The 18,809-nt window shown below is 38.5% G+C and overlaps 1 protein-coding gene across 16 annotated transcripts in view; it reads left to right on the top strand.

Annotated features, from left to right (window-relative positions):
- Nucleotides 1–18,809, top strand: part of CPEB3 (cytoplasmic polyadenylation element binding protein 3) — a 201,724-nt gene that overhangs the window by 157,743 nt on the left and 25,172 nt on the right. For 15 of the 16 annotated variants that reach the window (XR_003144006.3, XR_007406903.1, XR_007406902.1 and 12 more), the window contains 2 exons: nucleotides 6,677–6,791; nucleotides 16,717–16,898. Coding sequence is in view for 13 of the 16 variants with exons in the window: in XM_049103564.1 (XP_048959521.1) it covers nucleotides 6,677–6,791; nucleotides 16,717–16,898 (297 nt within the window). In the remaining 3 variants the exon portion in view is untranslated. Of the gene's footprint in view, nucleotides 1–6,676; nucleotides 6,792–16,716; nucleotides 16,899–18,809 lie in introns of those variants that run through there. The other variant, XM_049103565.1, reaches the window with a different exon arrangement.

The following is an 18,809-nucleotide window of genomic DNA, read 5'->3' as shown; positions in this document are numbered from 1 at the left end:
CTGGGGCCTGTGATCTATTTGTATCTAAGAATAGGAGGAATAGTTTGAGTGTGAAAGTTAGTCTTTTGCTTGGAGGCCCAGTGGAGTTCTGAGTAGAGACCCCAGTGCAGCACAGGATAGAAAAGTCTTATCATCTGGCCACTTCCCCCAGAAGATACAGGGAGGGTGTCTCCACCTCTCCATTGGGTGGAAAGCAGCACCTGAGAATAATAGGTCACATCTAAACTCCTAGAAATTGGCTGACCTGTTTGTTAGGGAGCTGTATGGTTAAAAAAAAAATTTTTGAAGTGAGAAACTAAATATGAACGTACTTTGGAGAATCCAAACCACAATTATTGTTGTTAATGGCTATTAGTTTTGGTGATTAATAATAATAAAACAACCCCTTATAGCATGGATGAGACAAAGATGCCTCACAAACTAGTTTATTTGTGATACTGTGGGGTACTCCAGTCATTCTTTGAGGTCTGTGATGCTTAAAATAGAATTGCTGACAGCTGGGGTGGGCCTGAGTTCATTACCAGCACAGCCAAGCTATTGCAGCTGTATGTCAGCGGACCTAAGTTTAGCTGACTCATCCTGATGGTCCCAAGAGCCCCGATACTGCTCTTGCTGGGGAGAGCAGTCCTGATGCTTCTGCAACATTGCTTTTGTGATTCACATAGATTGAAAGGATTGTAAGACTAGAGAGAGAAAAACGGAGACCTTCTGCAGAATTTGAGTAGGAAGTTTGAAGGGTATTGAAAAGGAAAGAGGAAATGGGAGAGTAAGGAGGTTGGGCCATGCCATGGGTCTTGTGGAAAATTCATGGGAAAGAAAACATAGTAGGAAGCGGTTTTGATCAGGTCATTTCCTGAGCTGGCCACCAGATTGCACTGTTGACTCTGAACAGCTTGGTTGCTTTGTAGAGCCGCCTTGAGATGAATAGATGAAAAGGAAGGCACTATGCAGTAGGACATTCATGTGTTGGATGTTTGTAACTTAAGAAGATGACCAGCTGAGTGAAGTAAGTCAGTCGGAGAAGGACAAACATTATATGTTCTCATTCATTTGGGGAATATAAATAATAGTGAAAGGGAATATAAGGGAAGGGAGAAGAAATGTGTGGGAAATATCAGAAAGGGAGACAGAACGTAAAGACTGCTAACTCTGGGAAACGAACTAGGGGTGGTAGAAGGGGAGGAGGGCGGAGGGTGGGAGTGAATGGGTGACGGGCACTGGGGGTTATTCAGTATGTTAGTAAATTGAACACCAATAAAAAATAAATTAAAAAAAAAAAAAAGATGACCAGACAAGAATGAAGTATAGGATAAGATGTTCAAAATGAGCTCAAGATACTATTATTTATTGATAGGTGAATGTCTAAATTCTAAATAGTGGTCTAGGGATCCCTGGGTGGCGCAGCAGTTTACCGCCTGCCTTTGGCCTGGGGCGCAATCTTGGAGACCCGGGATCGAATCCCACGTCAGGCTCCCGGTGCATGGAGCCTGCCTCTCCCTCTGCCTATGTCTCTGCCTTTCTCTCTCTCTCTCTCTCTCTCTCTCTCTGTGTGACTATCATAAATAAATAAAAATTTTTAAAAAACTAAAATAAAAATAAATAAATAAATAAATAAATAGTGGTCTAGAATCTAGAATTCTAGTTTTTTTTTTTTTTTTTCAATTTTCACTTATTTATGATAGAGAGAGAGAGAGAGAGGCAGAGACACAGGCAGAGGGATAAGCAGGCTCCATGCACCGGGATGCCCGATGTGGAATTCGATCCCGGGTCTCCAGGATCGCGCCCTGGGCCAAAGGCAGGCGCCAAACCGCTGCGCCACCCAGGGATCCCTAGAATCTAGAATTCTAGAACCATAGGGTGGCTTGGTTATGTTTGGAAACATAAAGCCCTAAGGTTTATGTTAAAAAACTGTTCATATAAAGCTATGTGTTTTCTGTTATCTGGTTATTAAAGATCAATAAAACTACATCTTATATTGAATTTTTACTTAGAGGCTTTTGCAAATTTTCAGTGAAATTTACTTTTTAGAAAATGATCTTATAGCTTCTTCTCGAAATAAGTGACCTATACTCTATTTCTTAGATTTCTTTTTCCTAGAACTTGGCCATATCTTATCCCCATTAATGACTTTTAGTTTTATAGAGGACGCAACTTCAATTTTTACATAGAACTATAATTATTCTTTATTGATATCAAAATAATTAAACATCTCTTTTGTGCAGTTTAGCCAGAAAGCTTTGAATTTTTTGAACAGCTATTTATTATTTATATTTTCTATACTCTTAACCATTTAAAGTTAATTTCTACAAGAACATCCCTTTTAGAGCAATAGTAGAAAATAAGTGAGAAAAAGGCCTTGATTGGAGTGAAGTTTTTACATTTTGCTCAGTTGCTTCAACCTTATTATGCCATATTTTGATACAGACTAAGAGTAAGATATAATAAGGCAATATTATCCAAAGTATGGATTATTAATAGGTGTTATGAAAAAATTTTTGGAAATGCTGGATAAAACATTTGAACAGATTTCTTTCCTGTAGAACTTCTTAGAGCCTTTGATTAATATACATCAGTGGGTGCCATGAAACTCCAAGAAGGGAAAGATAGCCTGTAACTTTTCTAAACACTGTTTGTCTGAAAGAACAACCCTATAGACCTGCTGTTCACAGAACACACATTGGGAACCTTGAAAAGGAAAATGAGTGCTTTCCATACTAACTGTTGATATGATTAATGTTACATTCTCTTAAGTTTCTTGAAGAGTATTAGAGTCACTATATGGCATAAATTGATATATTAATAGCACCACCTTTACGTTTGGTTTCTACCTTTTTCCTTAAAAAGATTTGCCTTTGGAGATACGCAATTATGCAAAGAAGATTATGAATTCAGATAATTCATATTATTCTTAAGATTTAAGAAACAAATAATTCAGCCAAAGAGTAGCTTTCACAATCCTCATCAGAGCTTCTGTAGGAACATATGCTTAAAAAAGAAACTAAGGAGGGACACATGGGTGGCTCAGTGGTTGAGCATCTGCCTTCAGCTCAGGGCATGATCCTGGAGTCCTGGGGTTGAGTCCCAAGTTGGGGTCTCTGCATGGAGCCTGCTTCTCCTTCTGCCTGCCTGTGTCTCTGCCTCTCACTCTCTGTATGTCTCTCATGAATAAATAAATAAAATCCTTAAAAACAAAAACAAAAACAAGAAACTAAGGAAAAACCACTTTTGTTTTTTCTCCCACAGGATAGATCTGGTTTTGTTTAACTGCACAGTGACTTTAACATTTGAATTCCTTCTCAAGGGCAGCCCGGGTGGTGCGCGGTTTAGTGCTGCCTTCAGCCTAGGGTGTGATCCTAGAGGCCAAGGATCGAGTCCCACATCAGGCTCCCTGCATGGAGTGGAGCCTGCTTCTCCCTCTGCCTGTGTCTCTGCCTCTCTCTCTTTCTCTGTGTCTCTCAGGAATAAATAAATAAAATCTTTTAAAAAAATGAATTACTTCTCAACATTTTAAAATCTTGAAGTTTCACATAAAAATCTGAATTTCTAGCTACTCTTGAAAAATGGAAAAGTCTGACAGCACATTCACAAATGATAACTACTTGCTGAAGCTGCAAAATGTTTAAAGGATGGTTTACACTGGTGTGTCATAGCCTGCCTACCAACTATTGTCCTGGTGACTGGATAAATTTATGCTACCTGTCCATCCCTATGGACGTTTAGTTTTGTGTAACCTCTACTGTGAGGCCATGGCGTGGCTGAAGGGCTAGTGGGCGGCGCCTCTTTCTAGAGTTACCTTTATAAGCAAACGTGGTCAGGTGTCTCCATGAAGAAGTGTTGGAATCTGTGTCAGGTTCATTTAAGGGAATTTTCACCATGTCTGATGAAGTCCCTATACACTCACCCCTCAGAATGTTGAGGCTCTTATTGCCCAGAGTATAATCTATTTGACAGCATACTGAAAAAGTTGTTTTACACATACACCCAGTGATCCCTATATATGTAAAGGTTATTTTGCTGTAGGAGATTTATATTGAAGTAGAACAGAGCTCTAATTTCATCCATTCTCAAAAATAGTTATTAAAAAACAAAAATCAAAAAGCAGTTCTCTTATTTGTATTCCACCTCTTTCTACAGTATATTTGAGTTAGCTTAAAAAGCATGGTACTGGGCAGCCCTGGTGGCGCAGCAGTTTAGCGCCGCCTGCAGCCCGGGGTGTGATCCTGGAGACCGGGGATCGAGTCCCACATCGGGCTTTCTTCATGGAGCCTGCTTCTCCCTCTGCCTGTGTCTCTGCCTCTCTCTCGCTCTCTCTGAATGAATAAATAAATAAATCTTAAAAAAAAAAAAAGCATGATACTTTAAAAGTAGAGAAATATCTATGTATATAAATGAGGACCAGAAAATATATCAAAGAATAAATCAGAAAGATAAAATATGGGTATCAGGCCTAGAGGGCTGAGAATAAATGTAGAAGGTAGAGAACATGCCTTATGTGAGAGTGGGCTTCTATTTTAGAGAGAAACCAGAGTGTGAATGGAACTTCCCAGTGCAAACAATACCACAATATTATTTTTTGCTTAGTGTGCAGAATGTGCTGATGTTGGCCTATGTTGACATTTTTCTGATTCTGTAATGGTGGGAGCTCTGAGGAGCTATTTTCTGGTGGCAGCTGGGAAATGCAGGTTCTGGAACTAGGGTTTAATCATTAGTGTCTCTTGAGTCTTCTTCCTGTATTTTTACCTAATCTATAATACAGGAATAGGCTAAGGGAATGGGTTGCGTGTGATGTAATGAAGCAAGGGTGGGCGGGAGAAGAGGCAGTAATGAAAGCTCTCAGCAGGAAGGTTTGAGATAGCCTGCAGAGTTCTTTTGAGCAGCAGTAACCTACAGCTATTTTAGAAGGCTGCATTTTCTGTACTCTGATTAAATGAAACCAGAATGCCATGAATACTACAAGGGAATTGTTTTCATTTGTGAAACAAAGTGTGACCCACAATTAAATTTAATTAACATTCAGTGATTAGAATTGCCTTACCAGATCCTGAAGTTGCCTTAAATTTATCAGGGATAAGACTAGAAGAAGAGAGGGCTCTGTGTAGAAAAAGAAATGTCCTACTTTTTTGTTATTGGTGACATTAGAATCTTTGTTCTCACAGTATGAAGAAATTATGTTTTTAATTAAAAATTAAAACTAGGCCCTCATGAAAGGATTTAAAAATGATGCTTTATGGTATTCGTGAATCTGCTTTTGTGCTAAATGTCAAGGGAACGGAAATTTAGTCAAATAGACCAAATGTTCAAAGTAAAGAGCTAGATTTTTTTTTTCACACGATAAAGGTGGAGCAAATGCTTAAATGTTAGCAGAATTGCAACATGTTTTCAGGGTCTAAGGAAAAAATGGAGATTTTACTACTTCTCACTAACGTGAAGGCAACAGTGTCATAAATGGCAAAAAGTTCGGTGAAGGGTGAATTTTATAGCAATCATAGGGAACGTGTGGACTGTTTCTAACTGAGCAATGCCAGTTTTGGAGTTGATTCAAGGTGTTTTTCTCATTTGAAAGTTTTACTAACTTTCAAATGAGAGTACTTAATATATCAAGCCATATAAGAAATCATCTTATGTGGTTTTTTGCATTGTGTCGATAGTTGAACAATGAGGAAAATGAAGAATTGTGTTGATGTTAAGAAAATGAAAATTCAGCTGTTTTGTTTCCTATCCTATTGGTGAGACGGGAAAGTAAAGGCACGTTCTATAAAGACAGACACTGGTTTCTCTGCTTCTGCACGTAGCTCATTTCCCAGAGCAGCGGCTGACTAAACTGGTTGATTCTCAGGCAGTGCTGAAACTCTCCTTTTGGTATGAGAGAGTTTTTTTGCATTTTTCTTTTAAGCTATCCTTTGATGATTGAGTTAGGGATTGAAAGGAATATGTTTAAGGTTAGGATTCTGATGAATTGTAGGCAGAAAGTCAGAGTACCAGTGAAGAGATATTACCAAATAGAAAAAATTATCTCCATAAAGATTTCTTTTTCTACTCTTTGAAAAGTTAGTTCTATTTCTATCTAGGCTCACCTTTATTTAACCAAACTTATTTAGGAAAATCAGATAAATGAAAAATAGATAATGCTGTATAATGCTTCAGTATTTGATATTGCTGGTAATTCCATGCTAACCTGAGGAGTGTCAATCTGTGTTAAACCAATATTTCCAAAAGATAAATGTTTCAATTTCAGGGGTTGATAAAAATTTAAAAGCCAAACCTATAGATAATTTTTAGAAAATATTCCTAATGTTCCTATTCCTGTTCTTTAGGTGAGCTCTTAAAAAGCTAAGTGCTTATCTGTGACAGTTTATAAACCATCTATCATGTGTTAAAATAGATCTGATTCAAAATCCAGAATCAGTCTCTAAAAGACTGCCTTTTTTCAAAATCACAGGTGGTTTCAGAAGGTTTCATGGTATATGTCTTAGAGTGTTGAGTATAGTACCTGTTAAGTAGATTCCCTGAGTTCTGATGAAAGGCACTCAATGCAGATAATAAATTAATAACTGGATTTTGTTTGGGTTGTATATGTTGTAAAATGCACGAATCAGTGGGTTTGTCTTTAGTCACCTTATTCTCATTTGGGGTTGATGGAAATGAAGTAAGGACCAAGTAAACAACTTTTTTTCAGGTGCAAATTCGACCATGGAACCTAAGTGACAGTGACTTTGTAATGGATGGTTCTCAGCCTTTGGACCCCAGAAAAACTATCTTTGTTGGGGGAGTTCCACGACCCCTTCGAGCTGGTGAGTGGAAATAGTAACACCACAACAACAAAACCACCAACAACAAAATCCCCAATGTATTAGTCTTCAATATTTTCTAGGTTTCTGCTCAGCTGTACACAGTCTCCAAAAAGAAGTTTCTTTGAGCTCTTTCAGGATTAAACATTTTCTCCCCAAGTGCTTTATTTCTTTTGGTGCAAGAGTGAATTTCATTAAACTGTTATTTTGAAAGGATGAATTCTATTTAGTGCTCTCAACCACATATTTTAAAAATAATAATAATACATTTGACAGTGTGTGTTCTTATGTTAGCATTATTACGTATGACAGAAGAAGAAATCATTCCATCAGAAATCTTTCCAGCACAGCTGTGTACCCCTCAGTGACAAGCGAAACCACCGCTAGGATTTGTGTCACTGGGAAACAAACTGAACTCTTCCCAAGTGAAACAGGTTCCTGTTTTTTCTTATGCACTTTGAAAAATGACTAATGTATTTGAGCATCTTTATTACAACTTTTTAAAAGCTTCCCCCTTTTTTTCTTTTTTAAGTTCTTTTCCAATTATGAAATAATTGTGGACTGAGATTGAGCTGAATCATAATTTACTGGGGCATTTGAAGTGATGCTGAGCCGATGACTTCAATATTTAAATCCAAAGACAAATCTAATCAGTGGCAGATCAGTGTTCTACCAGTAGAATACAATAAAATTATTTGTAAGAACAAAGTTTTTAAAGTGCTTAAAATAATTGAGTTTATTTTTCAAAAGTAAGATGAGAAAATAAGGTTACCATTGCCCCATAGTTGCAAAAGTACAATGTTCTCTCTGTTACTTGTAAGCAAGCAGACTTAGTTCTACTTAGAAAAGAAAAAGCAGACACCATTAAAATCAAGTAGTGAAAAAAGAATTATAAAATGTATCTACAGCTGTTCATCTCTGACTTAATTCTGAATGTTCATCAACATTTCTAATGTATTTGTTCAAATTTCAACTTCAATCTACTCCTAAAAGATAACAGTAGGCCTATTTAAAGATATATTCATAATTCCATTTTGAAGGACTTTAAAACACATAAACTGTAACCGAAGTTTGTAATTTTACAGTTTTTCAGAAAGCCAAATATCTTTAGGTCTTGTTCTCACTCTAATGGAATACTGTGCGGAGAGGAAGAAAGCCAAGCAGCAGAGATGCCTCCCTTTTATCTACTGTCAGAGAATAGAGGCTAAGAAGGGCTGACTCAAACGTGAACAGCATTATGAGATGAGGGCAAACGTAGCCCTTTGTTTCTAAACTGCTTGTGCTTTAAAAAAAGAGAAATGTGGGTGGGGCATGGAATATTCCTCTTTTTCTAACTGGTGTTATGTTAGGGAGAAGAATCCCCTTTGATAGTCTTTTAATCACATATGTATTCTAAAAGAATGGGCATTCATGCTATTCTTTTTTGCAGCGAACTACAAGTACAAATTATTTTTAATATTCTAGCCCCTTTCCTTTTTTTTTCTAGATGGGGATCTGAAAAAAAAAAATTCTGAAAGAAAAAGTCCCATAGTTATAAAAATAATAGAACTGGTTAACTTTTATGTCTGTTTTTAAGTCATAGACACAAAAGTTTATAAACTAAATTCCCTCTTTTATTATTTATTCTTTTTATTATTATTCACAAGATGCTACAAGTCCTAGGATTAGACAAGAATTATATTTAGTTATCTAGTCCAAAATGGGATTTTGTGTTCCCTACCTAGATGATAGACCTTTTATAATCTTCAAAGTTCTCCTTTTTTAAGCTAAGCTAAAGCTTTTTGTCTTAAAAGTTAAAGTATATTATTAAAATTAATTTCCTGTTTTGACTTTGTTTTGTTTTGTTTTTACATTTGTGTGGATAGTAATTTACATTCACTTGGTTTAGTGAAAATGTTCCCCCATGCCAACACCTCCCATACATGTAGCTTGTTTCTAGATGGCTAAGCAATCAATATTAGCATCTTAGCATTTTACTTTCTATCCAAGCCTTCCAGATTGGAATCCATGTCATCTAAACAAAAAGAATTAACATCTGCAGCTTTTATCCATGTGCATAGAATTGGGTTTCTTTGGAACACACTGAGCTTTGTGGACTGGTGTGTGCCTTAGAATAGAAGACTATTTTTAAAGGAATTCATTTTGACTCTGCTGGGCAGTCTTGAATTGAATACAATGCAGTTCACTTGAACAATAAACATTTATTGAGCATCCACATGTTACTGGCACAGAGCAAGTACACATCTGTGCCAAACTGAATGAACATCCCACTATCTTGTTAAACAGGTCATCATCTACAGAGAGTCAGAGATTTCAGAAGAGAAGAAAACAAGAAATGTATTAATAGAATGCTAACTCAGAAGTAATTGAATACTAAATTAACTTCAACACGGTGATTCTCAGATTTGGTTTTTAAATACTTCAGGGCGTTTTTGATTACTTCTAGGGGCTATTGTGGTCATGGAATTCTGAAGTCTTTAAACTATCTCAGGCACTCTGTACAGGGTGATCCTGGACCAGACATGGTTGGTAATACTCGACAGGTGAGATTTTTAGGTGTCCAGATTGGTTTTCACCTCACCCTAGGCCAAAAACTGTCCTTCAACATGTTACAGTAACTAAAATGTTATCACTCAAGGATTACTCCTTTGAATCTTTTTCTCTTTGATATCTTCCCATTGTTAGGGACTATTATCACTAATAAATTATTTGAAATATAGTCCCTATCCTACCCAATAGACACATACAAACTCTTCTAAAGAAACAAGGCAACCTGTTTTAAGCAGTATTACCCTGGCTAAGTTTAAGTTGGTTCTTCCAGTCCTTTTGACAAACCTTCCTTTTCAAAATTCAGGTTGGGGGATCCCTGGGTGGCGCAGCGGTTTAGCGCCTGCCTTTGGCCCAGGGCGCGATCCTGGAGACCCAGGATCGAATCCCACGTCGGGCTCCCGGTGCATGGAGCCTGCTTCTCCCTCTGCCTATGTCTCTGCCCCTCTCTCTCTCTCTCTCTCTCTCTCTCTGACTATCATAAATAAATAAAAATTAAAAAATTTAAAAAAAAAATTCAGGTTGGGGAAAAAAAAAATCACAGGCCTAAAAATATCAACCTGAAAATGAGAAATTATCAATGGAAAATCTAGATGTTTACCCGAAATTAAACTGTCTGACACATTCCTATTGTCTCTTGTCCCTCCCTTCCCTCACTCATCAGTGACAGTGGCAAGCCAAGAACAGTTTGCCTTAAGTCTCTTGGCATTTCTCCGGTTTTGTCCTCCTTCCACTCCCCACCTCCCCACCTCTTCCACCCCCATCCTAGGAAAGGCTATAGGTAGACTCACCATGCCATCATGTGGCTAAAGTTTACATATTCTTCAGAGAGTCAGTACTGGGAAAGGAGTAGTCTGTCTGGTTCTCTGCTTGCTACCACCTGAAAATCCAACAGTTGCCACTCTTCATTCAAGTAATGTGAACACCATGTCTTTCTGAATCTCCGTACAGAAATAGCCCTATTGTATATTCCTGTGGCATTAGGACCTCTGTAAAATGCATCTCTTTACTCTGAGGAGAAATAAGTGCCAGGCTTGGGGACTATGAAGAGGCCACCAAGAAAAAGTGGAGAGGACAGACCTAGTGGCCCAGAGGTTTAGCGCCGCCTTCAGCCCAGGGTGTGATCCTGGAGATCCAGGATCAAGTCCCACGTTGGGCTCCCAGCATGGAGCCTGCTTCTCCCTCTGCCTGTGTCTCTGCCTCTCTCTCTCTCTCTCTCTCTCTCTCTCTCTGTGTGTGTGTGTGTGTGTGTGTGTGTGTCTGTCATGAATAAATAAAATCTTAAAAAAAAAAAAAGAACAGAAAAAGTAGAGAATGAAGTATCTAGTCCCTGTATGCTCCCCAGTTTATAAACCTGAGTATTGCAACCCCAGCTTCTTCGCTTAGATGTCTCATATAGGGACTGCCTCAGTGATCAAACTTTGGGGCCCATCCACTTCCAACTTTAATCACGCTTCGAAAACCCCTAGACTTCTCTAATTAGGGGCATGTGAGCTGTTCTTTCACTTCATGACTTCCTTCTGACAGTTTATCTAACCAGATCCTGCAGAACAGATCAATCTTGCGAGATTGCTTATCTAAGTCCTGGAGCCTACATTTGCTCATGATCTTTGGGTCTCTTGCCTTTCCTATTGCTCTAATTTTTTTACTGTCTTTTTCTCCCCTACTAATATTCTGTGATGGATCCTGACATTTCCTTCTCCACCTTTTTCCTCTCTCTGACTATTATGAGGATGGCTTTTCTGAGAGGAAAACAAAACAATATAAAAACTTTTGAGGTAAATATGCAGTGATGTATGCCATACATCTAGAGAACATCTTGAATTTTTCTAGAAGCATTTATTTCAGACATTCTGTACATTCTGATAATTTATGTGTATTAGGAACCACATCCTGATTTCTAATTTAGGAAATAGGAATAACCGTATCCTTTCTTTGTTGTTCTGTAAAGTGGTAGTAGGCAGAAATCATACCAGGTGTTTCTCAGTAGTAGAAGTTTTTTTTCACCAAGTCCCAAGTTCAGTATGAAATGTATCAGATAAATTCCAAATTTGGTACACTGACTTGATTAACTAGATTGCCTTTAGGGTTAAGTATTTTCTAATGCTAGTACATGCTTGCCTTCTTTCTCCCCCCCCACCCCAAAAGCTAATGCTCACCCACAACTGATGTCAAACTTTGCCATATCATTGGCAGGTTTAGTAACATTAGCATAAAGCCAAAGTAAGACTGGGACGAATCGGTGCTTATGGAGCATAAACCGGGCCAAGTTAATATTAAGCAAAGATTTCTGAGTAAAGAGAAAAACACCTCCCGGGCAAAACTAAACATCTGAGCACCACTTGTGCTCACCAGTGTATTCAGAGCTCTTATGTATGTTTAATCGTCATGATAACCTTGTGAAGTTGTAAGTGGTAGACTTTTCGTTTTATTGATAAGGAAGCAGAGTTCAAAGGGAGTGATTGGCCAAGGCCACAATAAGTAAAAATGCCAAGACTTTAACTCTGATTTCCAGACTTCAAGTATTGATGTTCTTTGTGCAGAGGAAACTTCTTTATCAAGCTGAGATCTGAGATGTCTCAATAACAGTATTAACAGTTAACTTGGGAACGCCTGGGTGGCTCAGCGGTTTGGCGCCTGCCTTCAGCCCAGGGCGTGATCCTGGAGACCCAGGATCGAGTCCCACATTGGGCTCCCTGCATGGAGCCTGCTTCTCTCTCTCTGCCTCTCTCTCTGCCTGTGTCTCTGCCTCTCTCTGTCTCTCATGAATAAATAAATAAAATCTTAAAAAAACAAAAACAAAAACAGTCAACTTGGTTACCAGTCCTATTTAATCAAGTTGAACAATCCCTCTGACTTAGTTTGGTTGTTCATGCCACTTATTTGAAAATATTCAGGGAACCCTGGGTGGCGCAGCGGTTTGGCGCCTGCCTTTGGCCCAGGGCGCGATCCTGGAGACCCGGGATCGAGTCCCACGTCGGGCTCCCGGTGCATGGAGCCTGCTTCTCCCTCTGCCTATGTCTCTGCCTCTCTCTCTCTGTGTGTGACTATCATAAATAAATAAAAATTTAAAAAAAAAAAAAAGAAAAAATATTCATTACTTCCCAACATTTGATGCAGAGTAGAAGCTTATAAGTACATTTCTTCCTCCATGTTAGATATGTGAATTGCCTTGTGAACCAACTTGGCAATTGTGGAAAACCTAGACAGTTTGGCTTCTAGTTGAATTGTGCTTTTTTCCAAAGTCCAGACTTCTTTGTCCCCCAGAGGTGCCTCATGCCTCTTTCCTGTCTGCTTTGTTCTTATTTCCAGAGAAGAAATATGGCTTCTAGATTCACAGTTTAGAATCTAGAAAGCTGAATGTGTTGATATTTCCCTTGGGAGTTCTTACTCTGTCTCTACCCCATTTGGTTCTCATGGTATCTCAGCCTTTTAGACACTGCTTATTATGGCTGAGTAGTAGGAACAGGATCCCGGTGTGGGGTAGGATGCAAGAGTCATCATGATTTTCTCTCTGGTGAACTAAAATACCTCTCATATCTCTGTGAAGATTCAGAAGCAAATCCAAGGAACCATAATTGGGGCTTAGATTCCACTTCAAAGGCATTGTCCCCACAACCTAGAGGAATTATCAGATTTCTAAATGCTACACACAGCTACAGTATTCTTGTTGCCCTCTCCACCTGCAGCACAATGAAGCTCATCACAAGAGCCAATATGTAAATCAGAGTAATAGTAGTGTTGCTGTTACCATTCATGAGATAACTTGAGTTGCCTTAGGAGCACAGAGCATCTCACCCAAAGTATAAAATGCCATTGGATATGGCTACCAGACTTGCTCATTTCTACCCCTGTGGTGACCAGACAGATCCTATGAACACTGGATAGGAAGCAAAAAATCAAAAGTGTTCTGAAAACTCCTGACTTCCACACGGGCTCTGGCTGTGCCTGCTATCGCATCTATCTCTCTGAATTCCAACCCTCACCTCTATGCCTTCCTCTCATCTCATTTCCCTCAGGTCAGTTGTTAGGAACAAGCTTCTGGGAACTGCACTGTCTCTGCCTTCTACAGATTTAGAATGAGGATTCACTGTCATAGGCTTAGTAGGTAGTTTGACTATATTTTCAGAATAAGACATATCCTTGATCAAAGGTTCACATTTCATGAGCAAGGTTGAGATCACAAGATATAGATAAACCCATCAAGGTTTTAGTTGACTTTTGTCAGATCCTTACTGCCTTTCTTCTGTTTGTCTCTCCTCCTCCCAAGCAGTCAAGTGGGTATCCCTCCTCATGGCACAGTTTCACCCACATCAGAGAAAGGGAGTCTATGTAGGACTTTCCTATATTAACTGGTGATACTTTACTTTAAGGAATTTTTTTAAACCTAGTCTGTACTCTGGAACCAATAATGCATTATATGTTAATTAATTGAATTTAAATTTAAAAAAAATTTTTAAAGACCCTAATCTCTAAAAGTAGTTGTACACTTTGACATCTGTAGGTGAATTTTTATGTTCTATATTAAAAAAAAAGTGTTTCAGATTAAAATTTTTTAGGACTTAAGGAAGGCTTGTTCTGTTTCTGTTAGTCACCTATGTGGTAGATGAATTAAGTTAGTCTCTCTCTCTTTTTTTAATACTGTTTTTTACCAAGCATGGCTACTTTTCTCAATAATTAGAAACGCTGTTTAGTACTTAAATAATACCACTATGGTGTTAGAGCCCAGCATGAGGGTAGCCTACAGGAAGTGTGCTTTTTTTTTTTTTTTCTGATTGAGTAAAGGACCAAATATAAATAGCAGTTGTTTGACTATTATTTACTTTTCTTCAAGGGTAATCACACAGTAGTAGACCTTCTGTAGTTAAAACAGAGATTAGGGTAGAAAAAGAGATGGGAAATCTTCATACTCTTTCCCAAAACAGCCTTTAGTCACCTTGATTTCTTCTAGCTCCTCAATAAATTGCTCTTCATGTGAGTGAGATTTTATTAGCTCAAATGTCTGGAGACTTTTTGGTGGCCAATAAAATGACTATATATAAGATTATAAATGGAAATTATTTATTTATAATTAGCTTTCATAAAACATTAGTGAGTAAGGGTTTTGCTTCCTATCAAAAGTACTTAACTGCCAGCAACATCAGTCATGACCTCATCTTTGGCATGTGAAGATGATTTTCTAGCAGTTAGATTCATGAAGTAATAGAATGTTTTTGCTGTGACATTGCTGTGACATGTCACCTTCTCTGACATCCAGGGATCCCTAAAATTCCTTTGGAGACCACTATGGTTTAGAAGAACCTGTGGTTCTAGTAAGTCTGTGGTTCTAGTAACTCTTCTCTTTAGCTGGAGCTTACAGATGATATACCTTCTTTCTAAATCAGGTGCTTTCCTGAGTCCTTTCTAAGGGTGGACAAGTGCCATTCAGTTCCTTGCCAGCCTCCTTCTCCTGGCTGTTCACCAGGCTGAGGAAGTATTTCTTCTCTTATTCCATTCCATGAGAAGCTCGGGCTTTGGTGTTTAATTTCCATTTCCTGAGGTTATTTATTTTAGTAAGCCCATTGACTAATAAAGGAAATCCATTAATGACTGCATTTAATTATTTCTACCTTCATTGTCTTCCTTGTTATTGGAATACCATTAGCCATGTGAGGAAGTCCTCAAGCCATTAGAGGTTGTTGGGCTTAAACATGAGGACACACTAAACTCTGATATGAAGGGTATATGCATGATTCATATTGTGTAATTTGAATGAAAGTGATTCCTGGATCCTGCCCCAAAACTGCAGTCAGAGTCCACTTGGGCTATAATCAGCAATGTTCTTTGGTTGATAAGACTCAGAAATTCTGATCATAATGCGATAATTGGGATAGCTTTCTGCTGTTCTACCTCAATAGTACCTATTCTAGGGTTTAGTTATTGCTAGCTTATTTTCTTACCTTCTGAAAATCCCAGAATCTGTTGGTTGCAGATCATTCCTCTTAAAAACAGGCACTTAGAAAACAATCACCAATATTAGTCTGGTATGGAGAAAAATTTTGAAGACATTAAGTAGAAAACCTTTCTGTTATGATGACATAGCTTCATAGTATGGGAACCAGTAATTCTTGGCTTTCCTTCTGTTCATAGAAATCTGGTGAGGTTTTTATACCATTCAACTCTTGTATCTATTACAAGGTTCCTCTACCCCAATGGCTTGCTTTCCTTCTCTCCAAATACTGATTCCTGCGGAGGTCTGTTGTGTGATGAGACGGTCTTTGCACACTGGCTATGACCCAGGTCAGCATCCACCTACCCTGTCTTCTCCTTTCTAAACACCATATGTAGGTGTTGTAGGGAAGTTGGTTCTTGGATCATTCCCCAGGGGTAGGGCTAAGTCTTCTGGACTTAAGTCATGAGTAGCCTGAAAGGAATGGTCATACGTGGAGGAAGTGACATCCAGTATCAAGTAAACAATTACCTTCAGGCAATTTGGATCCAGGTAAGTAACTGCTACATGTCTCTCCTTGATGCCTTTATGGTGAGGATACTTCTAGAATATCAGACCTTTGAAATGTCCAGTTTTCAAATACCTTCTGTTTAGGTGTTTTGTAAATATACCAATGTAAAAGTATATTTAGAAGAAATGTGGCAAGGAGTGCAGACTAGATATCTGGATTTATAGCAGCGTATAAGATGGGTATGTTTTTACTGCCTTCATTGCAGCTTATTGTTTCCTGGTACATTGTAAGTGCTCAATAAATGTTCATTGCTGCTATTATCATTACTAGTATTGTTATTATTTAGAATTCAGTGTGAGAGGCTAGTGTGGAGATTTCTCAGTTGGGATAGAATATACTAAAAAATATATTTTTAATTGTAGAGATTTATCTTAAGGTTATAAATATTTTGCCTCTTATTAAAAGAACATTTAATTCTTTCTATAGCTTAGTCTTAATATAGCAGTATGACTTTAGTAATTGCTTTCAGTCTTAGGGTCAGTAAGTAGGGCTGTTTATAATTAACTAGTTTAGGGCATTGTTTGAAAAGCTTTGCCTACCCAGGGCCCACTCCAGTGGACTGAACAGTTAAAAATTAGAACAGGAAAAAAAATTAAAACAGGAGGATTGCTGATAGATCATTCCTTTTATATGTTGCTGAAGTTCTGATTATGTAAATTTGTGTATATATTTTATAAATTCTTGATTTTTTTTTCATTTTATTTTTAAATATGAGGAGCTCTACTACTTGAGTTGTAAGACTGATATGGACACTCTTCATGATACTTAATGTGGGTTTTCCCTTTCTTAATTATACTACGTGATCTTTAAATAGTTCTTCCTTCTCCTGGGCAAAAGTGCCTTCTAAACATTTATACCAAATTGTGTTTATTTTCTTGTAGTTGAGTTGGCAATGATCATGGACCGTTTGTACGGTGGTGTCTGCTATGCTGGCATTGATACGGACCCAGAGCTGAAGTACCCCAAAGGTGCTGGCCGTGTGGCATTCTCCAATCAGCAGAGTTACATTGCAGCCATCAGCGCTCGCTTTGTGCAGCTCCAACACAATGACATTGACAAACGGGTAAGCAACTGCTTGGGGTATAATTGCAATTGGAAAGAAATGAAGTTATTTTCTGGGCTCCTGTTGCGATCATAAGTGAGCAGTTCTACCTTACATGGTATCAGTCCATGAATCTCTCTAGACTGCCTGAAAAAGAGTACCCATGGTATTGCAGGCATTAATGAACCTTCTGTCTCACCCATCCTCAGGGTGATGTTACACTTATGAAAGTAACCCTGCAGAATTTAGCATACCAAAAGATGATGCCAACAGTACATTAAAAAGGTTGCCAGCTGGTGACCTGTTTGACCCATGTGGTGGATTTAAATAAGTTTGGACTGATATTTAATGTTCAAGAGTATACGTAAAATTTTGAAATTCCGATTTCTCTTAAAATTGCAAGATCACACATAACTGCAATCATTGGAGCCAAATAGCTACTGTCCCTTCCAGTCCCCTCCACCTCCCTGTGGTCCTGTTTATAACACATATGCATGTGCATTACCTACACTTTTGCTCCATGATGTTGCCTGCCTGGCCACTAAAGGCATTCTAATTTGCTACCTCTGATCTAAAGAGGGGACACATGATAGAGTTGGAGGGAGTTGGTGTGCTTAGTTGGTTTTGCGGAGAGACATAGGTTTAAATCCCTAAAATCCCAGCTCTACCATTCTTTGGAAGTTTGGGGGAATAGAAGGTGGTAGGAAGAGATAATCTGAGACCTATGTTAATGGATTAACAGAGGAAGTAGAGAATAGATCAGGTAATGAACACACACCTCCCTTTGCAATTGTGCAATGGCTGTTAACACTTCCAGCAAAGGATGTTCTTGGGGCATACACTGGACTGGAATAAATATGTTATTTTTTAAAAAAAGATTTATTTATTTATTTGAGAGAGAGAGAATGGAGGAGAGTGGGGAGAAAGAGTCTAAGGAGACTCTGAGCTGAGCACAGAGCCCAACATGGGGCTCAGTCCCAGGACCCTGAGATCAGGACCTGAGCCAAAACCAAGTTGGACACTTAACTGACTGCACCATCCAGATTCCTCAAATATGATCTGTCATGAAGTTTCACCTATACTCTCTATGATTGTCTTTGACTAATTTTGTATAACTGACTTAAGTTCTTAGAAGGTGAAAGTTTCAGTTGGTGATGGATTTTTAAATATTCAACAAGTTATATTTTTATTAAGACATATATATCTGATCAAATTGCAAAAGGCAGTGCCTAAAATAAACACTTGCCACATTACTCGGCTCCTTAAAAGTAAGTAGTGGTGGTTTGTTTTTTAATTAAAATAAACAAAATAGGGATCCCTGGGTGGCACAGCGGTTTGGCACCTGCCTTTGGCCCAGGGCGTGATCCTGGAGACCCGGGATCGAATCCCACATCGGGCTCCCAGTGCATGGAGCCTGCTTCTCCCTCTGCCTGTGTCTCTGCCTCTCTCTCTCTCTCTCTGTATCTGTCATAAATAAATAAAATATTTAAAAAATAAAATAAAATAAAATAAAATAATTCTTTTCCAGAATTTTGAAACATTCTTTGAATTAATGGAGATTCAGAGGTGTGATAAAGATTCAACTCCATTCCTAGCTTTCAGTCACCCACCCTTCCCTTTTGCAGCAGTAATCCCCCTACAGACTGTAAGCTCCACAGAGATAGGCACAGGGTCTGCTTCATTCCCATTGCTCACCCATTGCTTGACATATAACTACAGTAGTAGGTGCTTGGTAAACCTTGGTTGAATCGACGAATGGTTATACTTGGAAGATTTTCTTTTGCTACTGGTGGCAGTGGACTTGCTTGTGCCCATACTTTTGTGAGTCTGAAACACCAGGCTCTGTTACATTTAGACTGCTATTGCACTCACCACTGGTGACCCCAGGTAATAAACTTAACCCAAAAAGCCTTAGATTCTCATCTGTATGCT

Source organism: Canis lupus, chromosome 28 (genome assembly GCF_003254725.2).
Source record: "Canis lupus dingo isolate Sandy chromosome 28, ASM325472v2, whole genome shotgun sequence".
Classification (NCBI taxonomy): domain Eukaryota; kingdom Metazoa; phylum Chordata; class Mammalia; order Carnivora; family Canidae; genus Canis; species Canis lupus.
Note: the sequence above shows the minus strand (reverse complement) of the source record. Positions and strands in the feature narration are given on the sequence as shown.